The sequence below is a fragment of the Miniopterus natalensis genome, chromosome 1 (assembly GCF_054644295.1).
Source record: "Miniopterus natalensis isolate mMinNat1 chromosome 1, mMinNat1.hap1, whole genome shotgun sequence".
In the NCBI taxonomy this organism is placed as follows: Eukaryota; Metazoa; Chordata; class Mammalia; order Chiroptera; family Miniopteridae; genus Miniopterus; species Miniopterus natalensis.
The window spans coordinates 179,458,855-179,484,643 of NC_142081.1; the positions used below are offsets into that span (position 1 = coordinate 179,458,855).

Genomic DNA, 25,789 nt, shown 5'->3' on the forward strand with positions numbered 1-25,789 from the left:
TGTGTGTCTCTCACATTGATGTTTCCCTCTCTCTCCCTTCTACTCTCTCTGAAAACCAAGTGAAAAAAATATCCTCCAGTGAGGATTTTTTAAAAAATTCCCTAATACTAATTTTCAGAATACCAAAAAAGACTAAGAAGGACAAATGCAAAGGAAAAAGGAAAGCACTTATGGCTTCATGTAATTAGACACGCTAAGGAACAAAAAGTGCCAAGTGAAATGAAGTTTCTGTTTGAACTTGCTTGATTGAGAAGTTAGATAAGGGTATTTAATTTTTTAATTCAAATTGTTAAGTTTCTCAAACATTCTCTAAAAACTTTTGTTTAAAAAATAGATAATTCTTTAATAGCAAGAGACATTTCTTATTACTAATTTACAAATGAAATTTTCTTTAAATGAAAGATTTCTTTCATGTTTCTAGAATTTAAAAATTGCATAAATGTTAAAAAGCTAAAACCTTGGCAGGTTTGGTTCAGTGGTTAGAGCACCAGCCAGCAGACCGAAGGGCCACAGGTTCAATTCCAGGTCAAGGACATGTACCTCAGTTGCAGGCTCGATCCCCAGCCCCAGTCAGGGCACATGTAGTAGGCAACCAGTTGATGTGTCTGTCTCTCTCACACTGATGTTTCTCTCTCTCCCTCCACACTTTCCTCCCTCCCTTCCACTCTCTCTAAAAATAAAAATCAATGAAAAAAATATCCTGGGGTGAAGATTTTTTTAAAAAAAGCTAAGAAATATGCAGCTCAATCACCTGAAAATTTAAATCTAAAGCAACAGATCTGACACAGATTAATTTGTTGTAGAATATCAACTAATTTCCCAGAAGTGAAAACCTCCAGTTTTCAACTATGTTTATAATACTTTTCAATTTTAACATTAACTTCAATCAAGTTAAATACAGATTCTAGGCTAGGAAATGTATGTATCAAATGAAAATCACAAAGTAAACATACACAATCAACCAAGAGTCAGAGGCAAAGGCTTAATATTTATACTAACTCATACCAAATCGTGTTTTTCCTGTAAGGCAATTTCTTCTGACATTATTTCTCTGAGTGATACTTTTTTAGTCTGAGTATTCCAATGATCCAATAAGGGTAACGTTTCAGATGCTGCTAAAGTCTTCAGTAATTTTTTGCCTGTTCTCTGAGATGACTTTTGTTCAGTATTATCAAGACCAATATGCCCAACCAGGGAAGGATCTACAAAAGCAGTATAAAAAGTGTCAGACCCTCAACAAAAAAACATACAAATTAAGCATTATACACTGTTATATCTACCTCAGAGAGACCCAGGAAACAAGGTTTTTACTTTTAGCTTTTAAATATAATGCAACTCTGAAGTTTCAAAATACACCTTCATATGAACTACAAGCAAGAAATGACATGTGTAAATGTAGAAATATTTCAAGTGAGCCATGATCTAGGTATCACTGTAAATCAACTCAGTGCTTCCTACTCTTTTTCATATCACATCGACAAACAGAAAATAGTGACATATACAATAGTAAACACAGGAAACTTCAACCAGCTCAAAGTGACCACCTAGATCAGCTCTGATCAGTTCTGTCCAGCCACTCCAAAGACTGAAAACATCAATATTTGGGCAAATATGTAACCAACCCACTGGAGGCACCCAATAAATATTGAGCAAATGATATTCAACATTCAACATAAGGAAGGAGCTAAACATTCTAAGAAGTCCACAACAATGTGTAACATACCAGCATTTCTAAGGGATATCAACACATTCTGATACATTCCTTTGCTTTCTTGGAGAGTGAAAAAACAGTAGATACTGTCATTTGCACAACTCTTGATACCCTTTGGGGAACTCTAGCTCTCAAACAGCTTTAGCTCTTAAAGCTATGACACGAGCACATCCTAAGAATCTTCAACCTGCAATCTCAGTGTGGAATGGACTGAAGTATATGGAGGAACTCACACACAAAAGGAAGACCCTTATTAACAAGTCTGCTACGCACCCTGCACTAATCACTGAGGACAATGCTATCAAAGAAGTCTTCTAGAATCAAATATTTTCAATTTGGCAGATGTACCAAAAAAGCAGGCTTACCTTTTTACTCTAATAATAGTAACATCAAGAAAAATTCTGAATAAGCAATATTTCAACAATGCTTTCAATCAAACGCATGAATACTTTTATTGCTCTCAAACCAGGAGAGTTTTATTTATTCAGAGCAAAATCTGAACAGGAAACACCTTGACTATATGTATTAGAGCACATCTTACGTGTTCCACAGCACTCATGAAAACTAAATAGTTTACAGAGTCTTTTTCCTTCATTGTGAACATAAGACAATTTTCAAAGAACTTTTATTTGCAAATCCAAATTCTTGGGTAACATATTTTATGGAAGTATGCTTAAAATGAGTTAAAATTCACACACACACACACACACCAAGTTTCAATGTCGAAACAAGATCATTAGAAGTAAAAATAGGTGCTTTACCTCGCATAAACTTGCCACAAGATACCTCTTCTTGTCTTTGTCGCTCCTAAACACAAATACAAAACAGAGGATTGTTAGCAAAAGAAGGTGCTTTAGAAAACAAGATTGTATTATTTTTCTCTAGAAATCACCTTTCTTTGTAAAATTATCAATTGTTCTTGCTAAAATCTAAGTAAAACAATAAAATTAGGTAAAGAAAATTATAAAGTATGACTACATCTATATTTTTCCACTTATTGAGCTCTTATGCTGTATTTTTTTAATTCATTCTTATGCTTTTGAAATTTACTCAATCAGTACTGCAAGTCTTTAATTTAGGGAATAAAAACTATTTATGAATTATTCCCTTAAAAAAAAAATCAACATATTGAGCTTCATCACTAATTATATAATTTAGCCAGTCTAGAAACAATCTAAAATACTGGAAAGAGATAAAAATCAGTAATCTCTTAAATGGTAGAAGTTCATTCTCTCTCAAATTGAAAAGCACTCCAGGTTTTACTGAAGAGCAAAGGTGACAAAATGGATACAAAAGGAGCTCTTTATAGAAAGAAGCCTACCTGCCCTACCCAGATGGCTCAGTTAGTTGGAGCATCTTCCCATACACCAAAAGGCTGTGGGTTCGGTTCCTGGTCAGGGCACATACCTACGCTGGGGGTTCAATCCCCCATCAGGGTGGGTACCGGAGGCAACCAATCGATTTTTCTCTCTCCCCTCCTCTCTCTCTAAAATCAATAAACATATCCTCAGGTGAGGATTTTTAAAAAAAGAAGAAGAAGCCTACCAACCATTACAGATTCTTTCCATTTCTCATGAATCACTTTAGCCAGATTCAGATCTATATGAACCACACAATCCTCAACTGTTAGAGACCCTTGATAAGGGGGGGAAAAAGAAAAGAAAATATAATCATTACTCATGCATTTGCAAAAAACATACTCAACCACTTTATGCATCATAATACTAATTTGCGTTATTACTAATCTATGTTTTTAGTTCTCTTGGAATATTTTTGTTTAAGTAATATGTCATTGTTTCCACATTTCTATGCTGTTGCAATTATACAATGCTTCATATATTTAAGTTATTCGTGTCCATTAGCCTAAATAAATTTAATTTATTCATTTCCGTTAGTCAAGACTTCAGTGTGTTCTAAGAAATTAATCTTGCCTTAAATGTATTTGGAGTAGAACCTTAAGGGTTCATAATAGTTCATCTGTGTAAATAAGTATGAAGTAAATAGCAGAGAAAACTTTCAATATATGCATGGGATGAACACAAACTCCATGTAAATACTTTCTTCAAATTACATTTTTAAAAATCCTCTACAAACACATTGTATCAAAAATAAGGTAGACTGCCCTGGCTGCTGTGGATCAGTTGGTTGAGCGTTGTTCCGTGAACCAAAGGGTCACAGGTTCGATTCCTGGTCACGGCACCCACCCAGGTTGCACGTTTGATCCCCAGTCAGGACAAGTACGGGAGGCAACCAATGCATGTTTCTCTCTCACATCAATGTTTCTCTCTCTCCCCGTCCCTTCCTCTCCCTCTAAAATCAATTAAAAGACAGACAACACAAATTACTTTTACATTTCAATTAACATAAAATAATTTTTAAATTGAAACAGAACTCTCTATATTCTATTCACATAAAGACACAGATATAACTAATTTACTTTTTCCTTACCTGAATCAATGCCAACAGGGCCAAATAATTCATAGAGCTGAAAAGCCAGTTCTGGGGGTAATGCCAATTCTAGACAGTCTATGGTAAGAGATTTGGCCATCACTGGCATGGGATTCAACATCTCGGTTTTATCTTCCTCACTAAAGCCAGCTGGCAAAGTACTCCCTGCCATTAAAATTTTTTCCATTTCCTGTTCATCTTCATTCACAAATTCTTCTGTGTTTGGAAATTTCACAAAATCCTTTGGAAGGTTTTCATGTTTCTTTATTTCACAAGAGTCAGTAAAATAAATTTCTTCATTTAATTCAAGATTTGAAGTGCACGATACAGAGTTTAAAATATCAGACAAATTCAAAGAACGCATACTATCTCCAATTTCTGTGACTTCTAGATTCTTTTCCATTTCACTCATATCTCGAGCAAAAGGAGCTTTTAAAGTACCTGAAAAAGACTGGTTAATGTTATATACACCTGAAAGTTCTGCCTGACTATTAGGAAGTAATTTATTAGTATTCTTTAGATCTACAGTGGTACTAGGAAATACACTTATTAATCCAGGTTTTTCAATAGTTATAGCTCTTATTTCTGCCTGCTCTAAGTTTTCCTTTTCTGAATCACGGGTAGACTGTACATTAGTGTTAGTGACACCAATCTCATGGCTAAATTCTGGCACAGAATTAGAATCCTCTAAGGTTCCTCTTTGGTTAATAATTTCCTTCAAATTAAATCCCAAAGAAAATGGCCCAATTTGTGCTTCATCACATGATTTTTGGATATTCTCAAACTCAGTATCCTCACATAATTTAGTTTCAGAATCCAACAAAAGACTTGTGGCCCAAATAATATCTTTGTTACACCTCTCATATAAGTCTTTTAAGGCTTCTAATGAAAAGGATCCAAACAGTTTACAAAGAATATTAAGATTTTCAGATTCATCAGCACTGGTAAGCTCACTTTCTTCAACAAACGTGCTCTTATCATACATTACCCGATATGGAATTGTTTCTTGAACATCTAAGTTTGTGTTAATATTGAAAGCTTTTGGTTTAAATCCATCTAATCTTCCTGTTAATACTCTCACAGAATCTGAAACACTAATTTTATTCTTTTCTATTTTCCATAAGAGAGCAAAATCCTGTGGTTCAGTCTGGGTACACATGCCTACTTCAATTCCAGGGACTTCTTTAGGCTTTCCTTCTGGAAATTCAGCTAAAGTTTGTGGTCCTACTACTCCAGGATTAGTTGGAGCACTATTGGTAAAAGTAAGAGACAATGTGTGTTGCTCACGAATCTTTTTATTTGGACAAGTCTTATTCTCACAGGTCATTTCACTAGATAGCACTTCAGAACTTCCTAGAATAGAGCTACCCAATGTTTTTAGTTCTTCAGGGCTTGTGCCCCAACAGGCCTCATGTACTGTGTATAAGGATATTTCATTCATAATGTCATTAGTTCCAAATTCTAGGCTGGGTTCACTTAAACCAGTCTTTGGCATTCTTGATCTATGCTCTCTCTGAGCTAAAGAATCAGATGAAGGCCAGTCAAATAAGTTTTTTTCAGTATTTTTGTAAGTGTCATAGTTACAGCTACTGAAAACTTCTGAAGCACCATCACACTGTGACTTCCTGTCATCCTTTACACTTTCATGTGGACATCCTGATTGCCGGGTCTGATCTATAGTCACAGGTAGACTATTATCTAATACTTTGCATGATGGAGGGCGATTACACTTTTTGTCACTTTGTACAGATGAAGCTTTTTCCATTTTTCGGTTCCTTTTTGTCCTCTGACCAATGGTTTTATCAACTGGCCAATCACCAACAAAATTTGATAGCTCATGTCTCGGGAACTTTTCCAAAGTTGATTTGCTCTTTTGTTTTCCAAAGGTCTTTTTCTTTACAGTTGCTCTTTCTCCCAATATTTCACCAGGTGAAGAGTTTTCATTCTGAAGTGAGAGAGTAGTTGAGAGACCACAGTCTTCTTGATTATTTTCACCATAGCTAATACTCGGTGACATTCTCTCTATAAAACTATCCGCATCGGTTTTACTATACTCTTTTTCAGAAGCTATTTCTACTTGCTTTTCTTTTTCACTTTTGTCTGTTACTTGTACTTTGCGTTCAGAATCAGAAAAATACGTGTCTGGAGCTTCCTGAATGAAAACACTCTGACTGTTAGGATTCACACCACTTATTTCTTTTCTTCCTTTGTTTAAATCGGCAGCATTAGGGTGACATGGAACATTCTCAGGTAACTTAGTTTCTTTGGTCACTTCAAGTTTCTTCTCTTCAGTTAACTCTATGTGCTTCAAAGATGCAGATAAAACATTTTCTTCTTTTTCAGAGGTAATTTCTTCATTGTCTCTTGGGCTGTAAGATTTTTTAAAAGTATTATAAGGAAGCCTCTTAATGTCACCATTAATATTATGATTTAGATTAAAGAAGCATTCAACTGAAAGACAGGACACTTAACATTTATTTATTCTAAAAATTCTAGAAATATACTACATTAAAATTATAAAAACTAATCTTGGTCTTTCTATAATACACTATGAACACAAACCTCTGTTGTAACCCCAACCTAGCAAAATGCTTGGAATAAAAGAAGTACTAACACTTTTTTCTAATTGAGTAATAAATATGAGATTTTTATGGTGTTTATTATGCATAAATATTAAAGTTAAGATTCTAAATATGTTCCCAGAAGACGACACCACCTCTCTGGTTTTTTCTACCCTATTTAAGCTTAACATATGTGGAACTAGGTCTGCCTCTATCACCTATCTGTCATTTGCTACAGAGGAAAATACTTAAGCTTCATTTACAAAGCCACAAAGAGTCAACCATGATTCGCAGTTAAGAGAAATAATAGGGAAGAGAGTTCTCATTTAAGATGTCACTTGTTAAACACTTAAAATACATCCTTAATGTTAATGTCAAACTCAGAGCACGTTTGCCTAATTACTACATTCCTTATTCAATTTGTCAACTCATCTTTCTTCCTTTTTTTCTTTATTCCAGGAGCTCTCAAAGTACCACCTCTCATAAAGCCTTCCTACTGAAAATATATCTAGCATTGAGCTTTCTATATGCCAGATGCTATTCTAAGTCCTTTACAAGTGTTAATTCATAATCCTTGAGATCCTATGAGCAAAGTGTTATTTCTGCCATTTCATAAATGAAAAGCTGAAGTATAGAGAGATTTTATAGTTACATATTATAAAACTTTGGAATTTGAAGCCAGGATCTTGAGGCTCAAGAACTCATGTTCTTCATTACTTAGCAACACCTCAATGAAAGGGCATTTATGAATTTCCTCTTCTCAACTCCCAACTTCTTTTTAATAGAACCTCTCCATCCCTTACAATCAAAAAATATGGGTGATTCAGACCTCTATATATATTTAAGGTTCTTCTTTACTCATTTATCCAATTGCTTATATGCACTAAATGTTTAACAGAATCAGTATCCTAGATTACTAATGTTTAAGAGGCTATGACTTGGCCCTGGTCAGTGTGGCTCAGTTGGTTGGAGCATTGTCTCGTGCACCAAAAGGTTGTGGGGGGTATGATCCCCATTCAAGGAGTGTATGGGAGGCAACCTATAAAGGTATCTCACATTGGTGTTTCTTTCTTTCTCTCTCTCTCTCCCTCCCTCCCTCTTTAAAAAAGCTATGACTTATATTACTTAGTAAAATTATACCATTAATAATTAAGTTTTGCCCAGCCAGCGTGGCTCAGTGGTTGAGCATCAACCTGTGATCCAGGAGATCAAGTTTTGGTTCCTGGTCAGGGCACATGCCTGGGTTGTGGGCTCGATCTCCAGCAGGGGGCGTGCAGGAGGCAGCCAATCAGTGGTTGTCTCTCATCATTGATGTTTCTCTCTCTCTCCCCCTCTCCCTTCCACTCTCTGAAATCAATAAAGACATATTGTTTAAAAAATAATAACTTTTATAATACTAGCTTGAAAGAGTATTTTTATTAATACCTAAGGAAAGTAAGTAATGTGATTATATACAAATAATAACAATGAGGAGATAAGGTAACGCATCAAGACTAGAATAGCAGGAAGTTACATAATGAAGACAGGAATATTCGTCATACAAACATGGGCCCACAAAACCCTGAGGACAATGAAAAAAATACATCATCATTCAAATAAACTTTTACTTTCTCCTACCTCTGTAATTTTATAAATAAATGTCCTCTTATAAAAATAAATAAATGAGTAAACTTTTACTTTTCCTGCTAATCATATACATCTTGCTTCAGCTAAGACTATATATGTGCTCTACAAGTTATCTGGCTGCAATTTCACAAGCTCCAAAATTATATTTTTAAAAATTATGTTTTAAATTGAAAATTTGTACAAAGGGACTTTAACCTACCTAGAACTTCGATCCTCAAAAGAATACGGACATAACTCACTACGTTCAATTTTTTCTGGCACTGAAGAACTCATTATTATTGGCACTGAAACAAAACGTTGATAGCGTTCCAACATTCTTGTTATTTTTTCTTTGCTTACCCCATGAATATTACGCCTAAAAATTCCAGGGGAGAAAAGGGTAGGGATATTAGTAAATAAGCTTTTAAAACAATCAGAACAAAGAATATCGTGAAAAACAATATAATACATAAAAATAACAAGTTGGTTTTTATGATAACAATATATACTATTTTAATCTAATTTTCATTTTATTCAGGATGTCTTAAAAATTATCATTTTCTTAATCATTCCATACAATATTTTCCAAGCATCCTTTATCAACTTGGAAAAAAATGAGCAGATCCTAGTAACTTTAAAAGAAGTTATTCTCAAGCTCTGCAAAAAAAAAAACCCGTAAGAATATGACCATCACCAGGCAAGTGTGGCTCAGTTGGCTGGGTGTGGTCCCGTGCTCCAAAAGGTTGCGGATTCAATTCTAGTAGTCTGGGCACATGCCCAGGTTGCAGCCTTAATCCCAGGTAGGGGGCGTGCAGGAGGTAAGACGATCAATGTTTTGCTCTCACATAAATGTTTCTCTCTCTCTCCCCCTCACCCTTACTCTCTCTCTAAAAATCAATGAAAAATATTTAAAAAGAAAAGAATATGAACATCATTTCAAGGATTCAATTAGTATTAAATAGTGAGTAAAAAAAAAATTCCAGATTAGCTGTCCCAAAGGACCCTCCTGCTGCAATAAAACTGAAACCTAAGTGAATTAAAGCAAACATACATTTTAATACATTTTAAGTTCAAGCAAAGGAAAAAAAATTCCTAATACTTAAAGTCTCTGGATGTCCAAATATGAAGTTTGTTAGTTGTGATTTCACTCATTAAAATTAGGTTCTCCTTTAGTTGGTATCGAAATTAGTTAAAATTACCAAGAAAGTAGCCTGACCAAAATTAAGTTAGGGCTATCTGAGGAAGTATAGAACACAAAGAAAAACATATAGTCCATGTCCTGAGTAACATTTTTATTCAACTCAAACATTCAAATGAAGGGGGGCCTGGCCCAGCCGGGCGTGGCTCAGCGGTTGAGCATCAACCTCGGATCCAGGGGATCGGGGTTCAATTCCCAGTCAGGGCACATGCCCAGGTTGTGGACTCGATCAATGACTCTCTCATCATTGATGTTTCTCTCTCTCTCCCTCTCCCTTCCTCTCTCTGAAATCAAATTTTTCTTAAAAAAAAGGGGGGGGGGGGTGAAATGCCTGAACAGCTGAGCATTTGCTACCTTTTCCATCTATGTCTCCTCACTTCCTTGCAGTACTCTAAGTCACTAGGCTGCTACAACAATTTATTCCTCCCAGTGGCACATGGTTCAGGTATGCCAAACCCTAGAGTCTGATCTAGCTTCAGATATCGACATCACATTATTAGTAAGTAATAAAGTATTGCCCATATAAGACAAATGGAAATTTTCCATTAACTCAATTTGGGGAACAAAAAGATACAAACTCTTCATAAACTAAATAAAAAGCCTGTAAGCAATACAAAATTTGTTATCAATTTTTAAATGGTAAAGCTGCAATCAAATCCATTTTGTTTCATTCATTATTCATAAGGGGGGGGAATCTAAATAGATTTTCTATCACTGTCATGAAAAAAAAATATCTTAGGTAGTCTCCAAGTTTTACCTTGCAAGTTCCTTTGGTTTGAACTTCCACCATGTGTCCGGTTCCCGGAAAAGGACTTTATATTTATGTTTTTGAGACTACGAAAAAAAAGATAAAAGCTTTTAAAAATAATTACATCTATGAAATTAATTTCACTGTATCCAATTCATAGCATGTTAAAACTAGAAGAACCTAAAATTAGCTAATCTTGATGATTGTGTTAAATTGGTAAAATGCACAATCTCTTTAACCCAGCAATTAACTTCCAGAAATGTATGCTACTGATAAACACTTATATAAGAGTATAAAGATATGTATACACCAGGATATCCAGTTCACCACTATTTGTAATAGCAAGAAAAAACAAACAACTAAGGAGCTTATGAATGAGCTAAATAAATATACAACCCTACAATGAAAATATTATACATTAATTTTTTTAATTCCATATGTCTTAATGAGAAAAGGTCCTTAATATAAATGTTAAGAAAGTAAGATACAGAATTTTCAGTTGGGTAAAAGAGGATTGATTATTCACATATTTGTACATGTATAGAAAACTTATAGACTCAAAAATACTATTAAAAGCATCTACCTTAAGGGAGTGACATTTTAAGCATTCTTCTTTGTGGTTTTGAGTATTTACCATATACATGCATGACTTCTATAATTTGAAAATTGTTTTAAATAATATCTCATTCTATTTTTTGAAACTCTAATACGGCTGTAATCTAAAAAGCCAAGCCCTACACTTGTGCACTAACTAGATCCATCTCCTCTCTTCATCTCAAGGATAATTGATTTCAGGAATTCTCCCCTTTCTGAGGCATCATTAATTTTTCCTCCTCCTTGAAGCATCACATTCAGTTATTTCTCCCATCTTACTCTTAACCCCATTTTTCCTGCCAGCTATCTCCCCATGGTCTTGCTCCATTTTGCAAGAAGATGTCTCAAAATAATTACTATATTTTCTATCTCCAATCTCTCTCTTAGCCTCATAAACCCACTCCCACTGGCTACTCCACTGAAACTGGGCACCAAGACCATAATTACTTCCAGGTTGAAAAAATGCTATTATTAATGCTCAGTGCTCTCCTACTTGACCCTCAGCAGCATGTTACCTTTCATCACTTTCCTCTCCTTACACTTCTCACTACTGCTTTTCCTCCTACCCCACTGAGTGGCTGCCCTCAGTTTTTTTTTTTTTGCTAGTCCCTCCTTTTCACCCAGACCTCTTCTCACAATGGGATGCCCCAGACTTAGTCCTTGGTCCTGTACTCCAATCTACACTCGCTTCCTCAGTAATATCACTCCATTCATTGGCTTTAAATATCATCCATATGGTAATGACTCTCAAATATATATCTTTAGCATAGAACTTGCTCCTGAACTCCAAACTTAAAGCTCCAACTACCTATTCAACAAACTTAACATATTCAAATCTTAACTTTATAAAACAATTACCCTACACCCACCTCAAAACTATTCTACCTGAACCCTTCTTCATCTCAGCTGATGACAAGCTCATTATACAAGTCAAAAGCCAACCTTAATGGCTCTCTTGTAATACCTGACTCCTCTCTCTTTCACATCCACAATAGTTCAACAAGAAATTCAGTTGACTGGACTTTCAAAATATATCTAGAATCTAATCACTGCTCACTGTCACCTTCACTGTTACCATGTTGGTCTGAGCCACATGCTCTCTTTATCACTATAGTCTTCTAACTAGTCTCCCTGCTTCCATCCGTGCCCTCCCCCCAAGTCTATTCTCACACAGCACTACACTGAGTGATCCTGTTAATGGTCAGACCATGTCACTACTCTGATCAAAACCCTCTGTTATGAACTGAATGCCTGTGTCACTACTCTGATCAAAACCCTGTTATGCCCAGCCGGGCGTGGCTCAGCGGTTGAGCATCGACCTAGGATCCAGGAGATCGGGGTTCAATCCCCGGTCAGGGCACATGCCGGGGTTGTGAGCTGCAGCCGATCAATGACTCTCTCATCATTCATGTTTCTATCTCTCTCTTTTCCTCTCCCTTCCTCTCTCTGAAATCAAAAAAGATATATTTAAAAAAAAAAAAAAAAACCAACAAAACCCTCTGTTATGAACTGAATGTCTGTGTCCCCTCGAACCCCATATTCAGAAACTCAAATTGTGCCATGTGACTATTTTAGGAGATAAGGCCTTTAAGGAGATAATTAGGGTTAAATGAGGTCATAATGGTGGGGCCCTGATTCTTGTAAGAGACACCAAAGAACTCTCTCCACCATATGAGAATACAGCAAGAAGGTGACCATCTGGAAGCCAGGAAGAGAACTCTCGCCAGAAACCAACCCTGACAGATCTTAACCTGGGACTTCTAGCCTCCAGAGCTGTGAGAAAATTAATTTCTGTTGTGTAAGCCACCCAATCTGTGGTATTTTGTTATGGCAGCCTGAGCAGACCGATACATCTTCCATGTCACTCAAAGTAAGGCCCAAAGTTCTTACAGTGATCTATGGGCCCTTTCATAATCTGCCCTACCATCTCTCCAACCACCATTACATCTCTGACCTCATCTCCCACTACTGATACCCTCAATTTTGTGAAAAGATACCAAATGAACAATGATACTTTGTCATTACTGACAGAAAAGCCCAAAAGTCAACCCAGACACTGAGGTAGAAGACATAAATAACACCCTGTAACGAGAGTACTCACTTTCGTTTCCTCACCTCAGCACCAAATTTCATACAACTTATTCAGAGCCTGGCAACAGCCTGAGTCTCTAATTACCTAAAGGGATGTCATGTAGTTCTTAGGATCAAATTAATTTTAAATGCAAACACAGGAAAAAAGGAAAGACTATAAACTTAAAGACTTTTTCAACTCCGATATCAATAGGAAAATCTTAATATTACTTGAGAGGATTCTAAATGACTTATATTAAGTTATATGATAACCCACAAGGGAAGATATACGTATATACTTAAAACAAAGTAGCAAGTATTGCCAGCTGCTACTAAGCATACTTGACTGCTCCTTATTTATCCCCGAGTCACTACATACTTTTGTAAACGACAGTGAAGATGGTAATAAGCAGTTATCACCCATCTATTCCACTCCTCCACAGCTCTCATTATATTCCTACTAAAAGAAGCAAAAAGCAATCCTCCTCCTCTACAGTAATTCTTGTCTACTTTTTAAAGAAAAAATGAGTATGGTACTCTACAATAAGAAGGAATCCTTTATACTTCTGAGTTGGGAAGATCCAAGGAATCAATACTGAAAAAATAGCTTTATATTTTCAATTATTATAGAAGAAAAAAGAAAACATTGAAGGCTAAATGAAAATCAGAAACACAGTAAGTTGAGGCTGCCTTTATTTTCTACATAGGAAAATAAAGTGTTACAGAACTTTCTAAGAGCAGAAAGCCGAGTATGGTTAAGGGGGAAAGCATGACCCTATGGTGAGTATATTAGTGTAGAAATTAGGAATTCCTAAGGCCAGAAAGCAAACCAATTTCAGCTCACACTACACTAAAATGGAGTCTTTTTGCTTCCTCTATTGCCTCTGCACAGAAGTAAAATCCCATTTGCTTCCAAAGGACACATAATTTTCTCCAGAAAGGTGAAGAATCACACCTTCAAAATAGTACAAGTGAAATAGACAGAGCAAAGGAGGTAGAGGCTAGATGTGTTGAGGACAAAAGAGGAAGTACATTCACTCACAAAAGAAGCATAAACTGAGCTTTCATGTGCCAGGCGTGTGCTAATCTTGGGGGAACTAACCAAACAATACCCCATACTCACAAAAGCTTCATCAATTTACTCAAGGAATATATATTTACTATATGCCAATCATAGTGTTACACCTTGGTAACTCAATGACAAATAAAACAGTCCTACCCTCAAGAGTATATAGATGGCCTAGAGCCAAATTCAGCCTACCAGCCAATATTTGCAATAGACTACTAGCTAAAAAGTTTTTAGCCTAGTCGGGCATGGCTCAGCAGGTGAGCATCAACCTAGATAGGATCCAGGAGATTGTGGTTTGATTCCTGATTCCTGGTCAGGGCACATGCCCAAGTTGTGGCCTCGACCCCCAGTCAGGGGCCTGCAGGAGGCAGAAGATCATAGACAACTCTCATCACTGGTGTTTCTATCTTTCTCTCCCTTCTCTCTCTGAAATCAATAAAGATATTTTTTTTTTTTTTATTTTTTTAAAGAATAGTTTTTATATCTTCAAAAGTTTATGTAAAAGAAAAAAGATATGCAATAGAGACCGTATGTAGCCTACAAAACCTAAAATATTTACTATATGTTGTTTTATAGAAAAAAGTTAGCCAACCCACGTCCTACTGATAAAATGTGCTTAATGCTATGACAGAAGTAAGCCAGGGTACTGTGAAAGCAGAAAGATTACCAACTCAGCTTTTTAATAAGTTGATGAATGCTAACTTCCTCAAAAAGTGACATCAAAGTTGGCAAAAAAGGAATCTGGCAAATTTGGAGAACTGAAAATAGTGGAGTTTACAGAATTCTGAATGTCTCAGAATAGCAAAATTTCAAAAGAAATTTGGGGAATAAAAAGGACAACCAAATTTTGAATCTGCCAAATAAGAGCAATACGAAAATACACAGACACACACACACAGACACACATATTCACACACCACACATAAATTTATACCACTACCTTTTCAAAAAAGATATCGAAAACCAAAAATAAACCATCTTAGAATTTTAAAATTGAATCTCAGAATTTGAAAATTGAATTTAGCTTTATGGAAAAAAACTATTCGTTTTTCTCATTCTGCTAAAGACCAGAGAAGGCTCAGTTACAGACAGTCCATGGACTATTTGCTTGAGATTCACTTTTGTAATTAACATCCCCAATAATTTCAAACCCACTATTATAGACTTATGACAATATGTGGTACAAACCAAAGCAACATATGGCTTCATTTCCCATGCCTGTAGGTTTGTATTATCTATTATTACAGGAGAGACCTTCTTTTCGAATGCTTCTTTTGCTGAAAAACACAAAAAAAACCAGAAAATCATTTTTAATAACAATATTAAATATGAATTTGATATTTTAAAAATCTGATCTTGTTTTTATAATTTGAAAATCATAGATATGTGCTAAGTTTACTCAAAACTCTCCTTCTAAATATCACTTCTGAGTATACAAAAAATTAAAGTACAGGTAAACACTGAATAATAAAACTAAAGTTATAATCAGAGAAAATTATTAAATAAAAACTATATGATCTAAGTTTTATATGTGTTACATGTATTAGCAGCATAAATGAAAAAAAGAAATCTATCATTTAAAATATCATGCTAAAAGCAACAAGGTATCCTGGACAAGATTCTCAAACAAAAAAAGGACTTTTGTAGAAAAACAAAAATCCAAATAAAGTCTGGATTGTATATAATAGTAATGTACCTGTAATATTATGATGTATGATAAAAAATATATATTTGGTCTTCATCCAGTTTCCGGCCCAGAGCTTCTAAAACCCTTGGAATTTCCTAAGTGATGAAAGCTTAAAGATGTTTCTTATGTTATGTTAATAAAGTGACTTTTGAAATGCACCTAGGGATGGAGGCTGGTTTTCAGTGGAGCTAACCAGATTAGAAGGCTGGGACTTGCAGCCTCACTCCAAGACCTTGGGGTTGGAGAGAGATGACAAGGACCGAGTTCAATGACCTGCGGCCAATGATTTAATCAATCATGCCTATGTAACGAAGCCTCCATAAGACCCAAAAGGACTCAGTTCGAAGAACATCCAGGCTGGGGAACACGTGATGGTGCTGGGAGAATGGTGAGCCTGGGCTCAAGGGCACAGATGCTCCATGCCTTTTCCCCATACCTTGCCCAACGGATCTCTTCATCTGACTGTTCCTGAGTTATATCCTTGTATAATAAATTGGTAATCCTGTGAGTAAACAGGTTTTCCTGAGTTCTGTGAGACACTCTCGAAAATTAAACCCAAGGAGGGGGTCATTGGAACCTCCAATTTGTAGCACCTGGGTCAGAAGCACAGGTAACAAACAGCCTGGGCTTACAACTGGCATTTAAAATGAAGGACAGTCTTGTGGGACTGAGCCCTTTACGTGTGGAATCTGATTCCATCTCTGAGTAAATAGTGTTAGAATTTAGGTGAATTCTTGGACACCTGGTGTGTCCAAGAACTGCTTATTGGTGAGGGGAAGCCTACACACACACACACACACACACACACACACACACACACACACGTGCACACTAGAACTGGGTTGAGGGGAAGCCTACACACACACACACACACACACACACACACACACGGTGAGGGGAAGCCTACACACACACACACACACACACACGGTGAGGGGAAGCCTACACACACACACACACGGTGAGGGGAAGCCTACACACACACACACACACACACACACACACACACACACGTGCACACTAGAACTGGGTCCAGGAACCCTTTTCAGTAGCAATGTTAATTTTTAATCTTGACAAAAGGTACCATGGTTACACACACACACACACGTGCACACTAGAACTGGGTCCAGGAACCCTTTTCAGTAGCAATGTTAATTTTTAATCTTGACAAAAGGTACCATGGTTACACACACACACACACACACACACACACACGTGCACACTAGAACTGGGTCCAGGAACCCTTTTCAGTAGCAATGTTAATTTTTAATCTTGACAAAAGGTACCATGGTTATAAAAGATGTTACCATTAGGAAAAAATGGGTGAGTGGTATACAGAAACTCTATACTACTTTTGCAACCTTTCCATAAATCTAAAATTATTCCAAAACAAAGTTTTAAAACAAAAAATACCTAAGGTACAATGCTTTGAAATAAAGAAAACATTATTATATAATGTTGTGTAAGAGATTTTCTTACAAAACTACCTTTTTCCCAAGAAATTACACTATTCAGGAAATTAATAATGAACCATAATAAGTAAGCCTTGCAAGGAAGTTATTTGGAAATTTTAGAAGTTCTGTATACTCTCTTACAACTCAATAACGAAAAGAAAAATAATCCAATTTAAAAAGGTAAAAAACTTGGAAAGCTCTTCAAAGCAGATAAACAAATGGCCAATAAGCACACAAAAAGATTCTCAACACCATTAGCCATCAGGGGAATGCAAATCAAACCGCAATGATATACCACTTTGCAGCTACCAGGAGAGCTATAATCAAAAAGACAGATAATAGTAAGTGTTGGTGATGATGTGGGGAAATTAGAATCCTCACAAGCTACTAGTAGGAATGTAAAATTGTGCAGTTGCTTTGGAAAACAGCTTGACAGTTCCTAAAAATGTTAAGACATACACATGTATGTTTACAGCAACATTACTCATAATAGCCAAAAAGTGGAAACAACCCAAACATTCATCAACTGACAAATAAATAAATAAAATGTAGCATATCCATACCATGGAATATTACTCAGCCATAAGAAGGAATGAGGTACTAATGTATGCTACAACTTAGATGAACCTTGAACACATTACACTAGGTGAAAGAAACCATTCACAAAAGACTACATGTTATATGATTCCATTTACCTGAAATAAGAATAAGCAAACCTATTGAGAGAGACAGTAGATTGATGGTTGCCTAGGGCTGTGAGAGGTTGAACAGAAATGAAAAGTGACTGCTAATGGGTACAGCATCTTTTTAAGGTGATAAAAATGTTCTAAAACTGTTTGCGATGATGGCTGTACAACTCTATACTAAAAATCATGTGAATTATATCTCAATAAAGTTGTTTCAAAGAGTTCTGCCTATTAATATTATTGCTGTGGCTTTGGTGTAGTAAGGGCATGTTGAACCACTGCTAAGCATTCTTCATTCTCATTTAACCTTTATAACAATCCTGGGGATTTACAGATGAAGACACTGATGAGACTAGTAACTGACAAATCCAAGACTGCTCTTCAGCACATAATACTGTTTTCTTTATTTTTAGTTGTGTTGACATATTCATAAATTCTTAAGTTCTTACTTTCATACAAGGTGAAGCAAAAGGAGGTTTACAATTATTTGTATGGAAAATAATATAATAATCAATAAATAATACAAGGATAAACTGTGTTCCTCGTACTCACAACTGTAAGCCTATTTTTGCCCACCCCAGTATTTAGTTCAAGAAGGAATACAGAAAAATTTAACAATATCTTAGGATAGCAAACTCAAGTATCTCCTTCATAGTGCATTTATCATAAAAGAAAGGCAAAGTAAAATATTGTCTTTTTTTTAATCTTTACCCAAGGATATGTTTATTGATTTGAGAGAGGAAGAAAGAGAAAAAGAGAGAAACATCAATGTGAGAGAGAGACATCAACCAGTTGCCTCCCATACATGACCTGATTGGGCCAACCGATGGGCTGTTTATGATTTAATACAAATTTCCTATATGAAATTCAAACTATTCATATAACTAACCATTTCATGATAAAAAAACAAAAAACTATCTTCAGTGATCAGACAGTTGCACTAATAAAGAAATAAAGATTTAGCTATAATCTCCCTACAGATCCAGTTTGAGGAGAGCCATTTTTACTCTTACACTATCCTCCATAAAAATTAAACCAACCTAGGAAAGACTGATGGTTAACAGTCTAGGAAACAGGAACCAGAGCATACCAGACAACTGCAACCATCTTGAGCTATTTTGAGACCCAAGTAAAAATTCTGATTTACTTCTGACAAGATGATCACTGATTAAATGAAACTTAAACATGCCATGCAATGTTCTATGTATTTTCCAAAAATTAAGTCATTTAATCCTCATAACAATTTTGAGATCAGATTACCTCTTTTACCTCTTATTATGTAACACAAGAATAGTTACAAGTTTACATATATATCTAGTTATAAATTAAAGTCAATTTTAATTTTTTAAAAGTTGCATGTCTCTGAAAATACAAAAACTAAGAGAATTTTTTCTTTATATTACTCTTAATATTATCTGGAATCTGATGCCTATTCTTACCACGATTCTGGTTCCATTCATGTGCTTCTCCTAAGTACTTTACATCAAACTGGTACTGTCCATTTATGTAAAAGTAATCATCAGTACTAAGAATGACTCCACTTGGATTATCCTCTTGCAAAGTCCTGTAAATGATAAGTGGATTTTCATTAATTTTTCTTCTAAATTCTCTCTCCTAATTTTTACAAGGTCAAAATGCAAATTAAAAAATTCAAGTATTATAATTTAGAAGAATGAAAATATTGTAATGTTCAAACAAATCATACTGGAAATCCTCTGAGCATTAGTTTGACTCCCAAAAAAACTGACCGAAGGCAAGACTATTTTGCTTCATGTAAAACATTTCAAAAATTTTTTTAATGTTATAAAGTCCTTTATCCTTAACTCTAAAGGTTTCAAGATTAACAAATTTTTAATTATCAAGAAAAGTCATAACTGAAAATGTTTCAGAATCTTACCAGTCACTGGGTTCCTCCTAATCTGGTCACATGATACACACTTATCTTTACCTACCCTAAGTGTAAGGTCACGTCAAGGTTGGCATTCAACAGATTTTCAAAAGCACATGAAATTCTTTGTATATATATTGCTATAAATTTAGTGAGTGTGCCAAAAACATCCAAAAACATGTTAATAGACTGTTAATTCAATCTGTTAAATTATACAAAGCTAAGATAATTTTGGGGGGTGTTGACATCTCTCTTCCCCAATTTTGGAATTTGTCTTCTACATAATTGAAATGCATGCAAAAACTAAACAAACAGAATCTACTTAAAATACCACTATTTATTCTCTCCTCTAAAATATGTGTAAGTATACATAAAGCTAAAATATCTTTTGAATTTTCTTTTTATTAGCATCAACTAAGTACCAGGCACTGTTGTAAGCACTGAGCATACATCAATGAACAAAAAAGATAAAAATTCTTGCATTCATGGAACTTACATTCGGAGGAATGCTCACTTGATCTCACCACCTTCTAATGCTCCTACACTTACCCTCTTTCATCTCATTTTCCTTTGTCTGACACTTCTTTTCCCTTTAAACAACTATACATCTCAGCCATCTTTAAAGTTTTTCACCACACTGTAAGGACCCCCTTTCAACTATTACCCAACTTCTTTCCTTCCCCTTTAACTGCTTTATTATCAATGCTTCCTTAACCCTTCTGTCCTCTACCTTCACAGTGAATCAAAATTTTTTTAAGATAGCCATTCATGACCTTCTTTCCAATAAATCCAAAAGCCTTTTTCATCCCTCATTTCCTTGGGCTTGCACACTAGTTTAATACTGTGCACGATTCTCTCTGAGAAATAGCTTCTACGTCTCTGCACTTCCCAGTTATTATTCTCTATTAATTCAAAAAAATATTAGGCCTTGGCTGGGTAGCTTAGTTGGTTAAGGCATTGTCCCAAAATACCAAGGTTGCGGTTCAATCCCTGGTCAGGTAACACACAAGAATCAATCAATGAATGCATAAATAAGTGGAACAACAAATCGACCTTTCTCTTTCTCTCTCTAAAAATCAATCAATTTTTTTTTAAAAGACAAAAGAATGTTAAGTTCCTACTTTGTGAACAGTACTTCTCTTCCCATTTTCTAACTGTAGATCCCTGTTGCTCCAAGGCCCCTGAAATCTAACCTGTGTCACAGTTCTATTACCTTTTTTTTTTAAATCCTCACCCGAGGATATGCTTTATTTTAGAGAGAGAGTAAGGGAGAAAGACAGAGAGAGAGAAACATCAATGTGAGAGAGAAACGATGATCGGCTGCCTTCGGCAAGAGCCTTGACCGGGGATCAAACCCACAACCTAGATATGTGCTGTGACGAGGAATCAAACCCACAATCTTTTTGGTGTGTGGAATGGCACTCCAACCAACTGAGCCACCCAGCCAGGGCAGTTCTATTACCTTTTAAGATACCATCTTCCATGCTAATCTCTTTCACAAAATATAATACCATGACTGATTTCAATACCTACAATATTAAGTTAAAATGTTGTATTATTGTTGTCATTAAATCAATAAGAAAAAGCCTGTCTACAGAAGCATATGCTTACAAGCGTATGAGTAGAACATGTGGAAACTTACTGGGAGATAAATCTAGACAAGGAAAGCATATCAAAAATCAACTGAAAATGAGTTCATCAAAGGACATTCCCAAGTATATATACATATTCATTAAGACTAGATATAGCCAGGATCTGCGGACAAGGAGTTAAAATTTAGAAGGGAAAAAAAAAAACCTGGCAAATAAAATAGATATAAAAATCTTCTGGAAATTAAAGGCTAAGTAGGGGTGGGAGACACTTTGAAAACAATGTTCCTTAATTAGTACCAATGAAAACACAACAAAGCTGTCTCTAACCCTGACTCCAGTCTCTCAAACAAATACACCCACTACCTAAACTACAAAAGGGACACAGATGGATATATGATATAAAATAATGGAGGGTACAACATTTTACAAGTTCTCTGACTACCAGCAACTCATCCTATGTTCTCTTCCTTCAAATCACACATTTCTAAAAGCATTATTTAACAAAATGCTACAATCCCAAATTTCCAATTACCAGTAGAATTCTTGTACTCAAGACTTCCTTGAATTCAAAATCAATTATGGCTCTTTAACTCCCTAATCAAAGATGAACTCATCCTTCTCCCGCTCAAATTAGTTTTCTTTCACATAAAGCTATTTCTGTTTATTTCACAAACTCACAATCTTGGAATCTTCTTTAATTTTTTTTCTATTCTGTCTCTTAAAATGGTAATCTAATATTGAAAATTCAGCCCGCCCGGCATGACTCAGCGGTTGAGCATCGACCTACAATCCAGGAGATTAAGGTTCAATTCCAGGTCAGAGCACATGCTCAGGTTGTGGGGCATGCATATGCTTCTAAGCATATGAGTAGAACATGAAGAAACTTACTGGGAGATAAATCCAAACAAGGAAAATCCCCGGTAGGGGGCATGCAGGAGGCAGCCGATCAATGACTTTTCTCATCAATGATGTTTCTATCTCTCTCTCTGTCTCCTTCCCTCTCTCTAAAATCAATAAAGGTATTTTTTTTAAAAAAAAAAGAAAGAAAATTTAATAAAAACTTTTGGTGAAAACAGTGCAATCAGCCACCAAGTCAAAAAAAAATCAATAGAAAGACAACATTTTAGAAGTTACTAAACATCTACGTTAAGCAAAAGCACATATTCATATACTATTATAATTGTTCAGGTTCATGCACTATACTTCTTAAAATTCAATTAAACCTCATACCTTGCCAAAAAAGATTTTCCTGATCCTGGAAGCCCTCTAAGAAGAACAAGTACTAGTCCAACATAAGATGTCTTCTTTCTTACAACCTGAGAAACTGGAGTTTCTTGTACTTGATAAGCACTTGTTCCCTCTTTATTTCTCCACACCTTTGTTGGGGAAGGGTGAGAAATAACTGGAGATGGAAATGTATAGTTGACAGGTCTCCAGTGTGCAGCTGTGGTAACAACAGGAGCTACAAAGCCATGATTTCCTTGAAAGAGGTCAAAGGCAGGAATCATTGGATTCCACATTGGTGGAGGTGGAGGAGGCAGCAGTAGAGGGATAGGGGTAAGCACTGGGCAGTAATTCACATCCTTCCCCTTTGGTTGCAATTCACTATGTTTGCGTGGCTTGAAATTGAATTCTTCAGAAGGTACAAACACATCAGGGACAGAAGTAGATTTCTGATCCCCACCTGTACCTAGTAAACCAAGCCCTGGATTTTGCACAGTACAGTTTAAAGGAGCCTGAGGTTCAGTGGCATCCAAATCTACAGGGGCTTGAGAGAACTGAGTCTCAGCACACTCAGATTCTGAAAGCTCTTTCTTGCTTTGATTGAGATTGCTACAATCCACCACAGTGTCATTTGCTACATTTAAAGAACTACTGAGAAGAGAATCTTCCAATGTGTCATCCTTCATAAAACTTTTGGACTCATTTGAAACCGACTGTGAAGTTAAGGGGCTTGAACTTAAAGTAGAGGCAGAAGTCTCTATATTGTCACTGTTCAAATCCATAGTTTGTGCAGAAAGAACGGGAGTCATACTACTTGAATCTGAATTTATGAACGCACTCGGGTCACTAAAACTATTAACATCTTGCAGAGGCAAAAATGAGTATGCTTGGTCATCAGGAGAAGAGTTCAATTTCTCAAAAGCATTCTGTATTAAGGAATCCAAGTCTTCGGTTAGCTGCATGTCCAAGAATGAATCCATTTTTGAATCTTCACTCTCGTCTTCAGGACACTTTTCCATTATTTCATGTCCTGATGCACTTACTTGGTTCTCAGAAGCAATGACGTTTTCTGAAGATGACTCTTCTATCTTGGTATCAGTGGCCGATAATTCTAATAGACAATCCATGGCATTATCAACTGTACAACAAGAATAACAGCAATAAAATATATGCATATATGTACTGAAAATATTAAAATATAATTTGATTAAAATATACATAATTATACTGCATTGAATGGTATATAGAGAAACTTATAAATATTCAAATTATTTTTTTAATTAGTATTTTACTAATATACCAGTCAGTATTAGTGAAAGGTCTGAAAGAAGGACACATGCAGTGTTTTTACTTACAAACAGTAACAAATTAGGCTAATAACCTGCCATCAAGTAGGTATTTTCTGATGAACTTATTACGTAAGTGTAAAAAGATCTGTAACTGTATGCACAACAGTTGTTTCAAAAAATCCTAAAACCAGTTGATTTACTCAACAAATACTTACCTATTGCATGTCCTTTTAAATATTAAGTATTTAAAGTACTCTTTGAGTAAATCTAATTTGATTATGTGGTCCATGCTATGAATTTCACTTAATAAGAAAAATATGTAAGGCAAGTACTACTTACATATCAGACATACTTTGTGCAAAGATGACTAAGACATTGTTTTACTACCCTTAAAGGAATTTTGCAGATTAAGAAATACAAATTGCCAGTTGTAAAGACAGTCATGGGATGTAAAGTATGGCACAGGGAATAGAGTCAATGATATAGTAATAACTATGTATGGTGCCAGATGGGTACTAGATTTATTGGGGTGATCACTTCATAACATATGTAAATGTCTAATAGCTAAGTTGTACACCTGAAACTAATGTAATATTCTATGTCAACTGTAATTGTAAAAAGGTTTTTAAAAATAAAATAAAAAACAATTTAAGGACTTTCTGCAGTCTAATGGAGGCAATTAAAGATAATTACATTAGAAAACAATTACACTATAGATTAAATAATGCACACTTTAAATAATATACAAATGTGATAACAGCCTTATAGGAGAGTAAGGAAAGATTTCACATAAGGTGATACGTGAACTAGGACTTGAAGAGTAAAAAGAAACTTGTGAGACACAGAGGGGAAAGGCAAAGCCAGTCTTGAGAACATAAAGCATGTTTAAGATATTAAGAGAAATTGGTGGGCACACAGGAGTACAGTGGATAAGAAAAGGAGATAAAACTGGAAAGGGAGCTCAGGTGAAATTTGGAAGTATCCTGTATGTCATAGTAAGAAATACCCATTTTATTTCTAAAGAAACTTGAAGGGAAATTACCTATCACAGTATTTGGGCTAGAAGTTTTATATGTATCCCCTCACTGAATCCTCAAATAATACTATGAGGTATAGTATTCCTAGTAAATAGATAAAGAAAATGAAGTTCAAAAAGGACATTAACTTGGCCCAAGTCACACAGGTAGTAAGTGACAGACCCATGACTGGTAAGTCTGACTCCAACGCTGATCTCTTTCTATTATAACACAAACAAGGAGCCATTAGAATTGTTAAGTGTTTTAAATTTGGGATTTTGTTTTGTGTTTTGTCTTGTGTTCCTTTAAGGAAGATAAGTATGTAAACAACACAGCACAGTAGGTAACAACTCTCATCTGGAGTCAGAACACCAGCATTTATATCCCTACTTGCTGGCTATGACACTTTGAACATGTTGCTTAACTTTCCTAAACCTGATTTTCTCATTTGCGATATGGGGATAATAAAAGTACCTACCTCATAGGGTTGCTGTGAGGATTAAATGAGATAATCCATGAAAAATTGCTGTGCTCAAGGACTGGCACCTAGTAAGCACCCAATTAATGTTCCCTTAAGAAGAAAAACAAAGATGGATTGGAGGGGACAAGCCTGACAGAGAGACCAGTTAGGAGATTACAGCAATACTACTACAAAAGCTAGAAGCCCTAAACATGGAAAAAAGAGAAGTTTTAAAAAAGAAAGAAAATACAAGAGGTAGTTCTATGAAAGAAAATGTACGTGATAGAAAAACCACAAAAGAAAAGATGAACCGAAAAAAATCAATGTGTATAAAAAGAAAAGCAGTATTAAATTAAAATAAAAAGTCAAGCTATAGATCACACAAATGAAAAGTCCTTATACAGTTTGTTGAAAAAAATTAAAACAATGGTAAAAAACAAAAACACATGAACAATTCAAACAAGAACTAATGAACAATTTATATGCAAA

The 25,789-nt window shown here is 35.4% G+C and overlaps 1 protein-coding gene across 6 annotated transcripts in view; it reads right to left on the reverse strand.

Annotated features, from left to right (window-relative positions):
* Positions 1 to 25,789, reverse strand: part of N4BP2 (NEDD4 binding protein 2) — a 77,571-nt gene that overhangs the window by 27,252 nt on the left and 24,530 nt on the right. For 5 of the 6 annotated variants that reach the window (XM_087827732.1, XM_016206644.2, XM_016206663.2 and 2 more), the window contains 9 exons: positions 22,542 to 23,673; positions 19,271 to 19,395; positions 15,193 to 15,281; positions 10,281 to 10,357; positions 8,546 to 8,701; positions 4,160 to 6,528; positions 3,261 to 3,346; positions 2,473 to 2,518; positions 1,006 to 1,202 (listed from right to left, as the gene is read on the reverse strand). In XM_087827732.1, the coding sequence (XP_087683858.1) occupies positions 1,006 to 1,202; positions 2,473 to 2,518; positions 3,261 to 3,346; positions 4,160 to 6,528; positions 8,546 to 8,701; positions 10,281 to 10,357; positions 15,193 to 15,281; positions 19,271 to 19,395; positions 22,542 to 23,673 (4,277 nt within the window). Of the gene's footprint in view, positions 1 to 1,005; positions 1,203 to 2,472; positions 2,519 to 3,260; positions 3,347 to 4,159; positions 6,529 to 8,545; positions 8,702 to 10,280; positions 10,358 to 15,192; positions 15,282 to 19,270; positions 19,396 to 22,541; positions 23,674 to 25,318; positions 25,412 to 25,789 lie in introns of all 6 variants that reach the window. The other variant, XM_016206669.2, reaches the window with a different exon arrangement.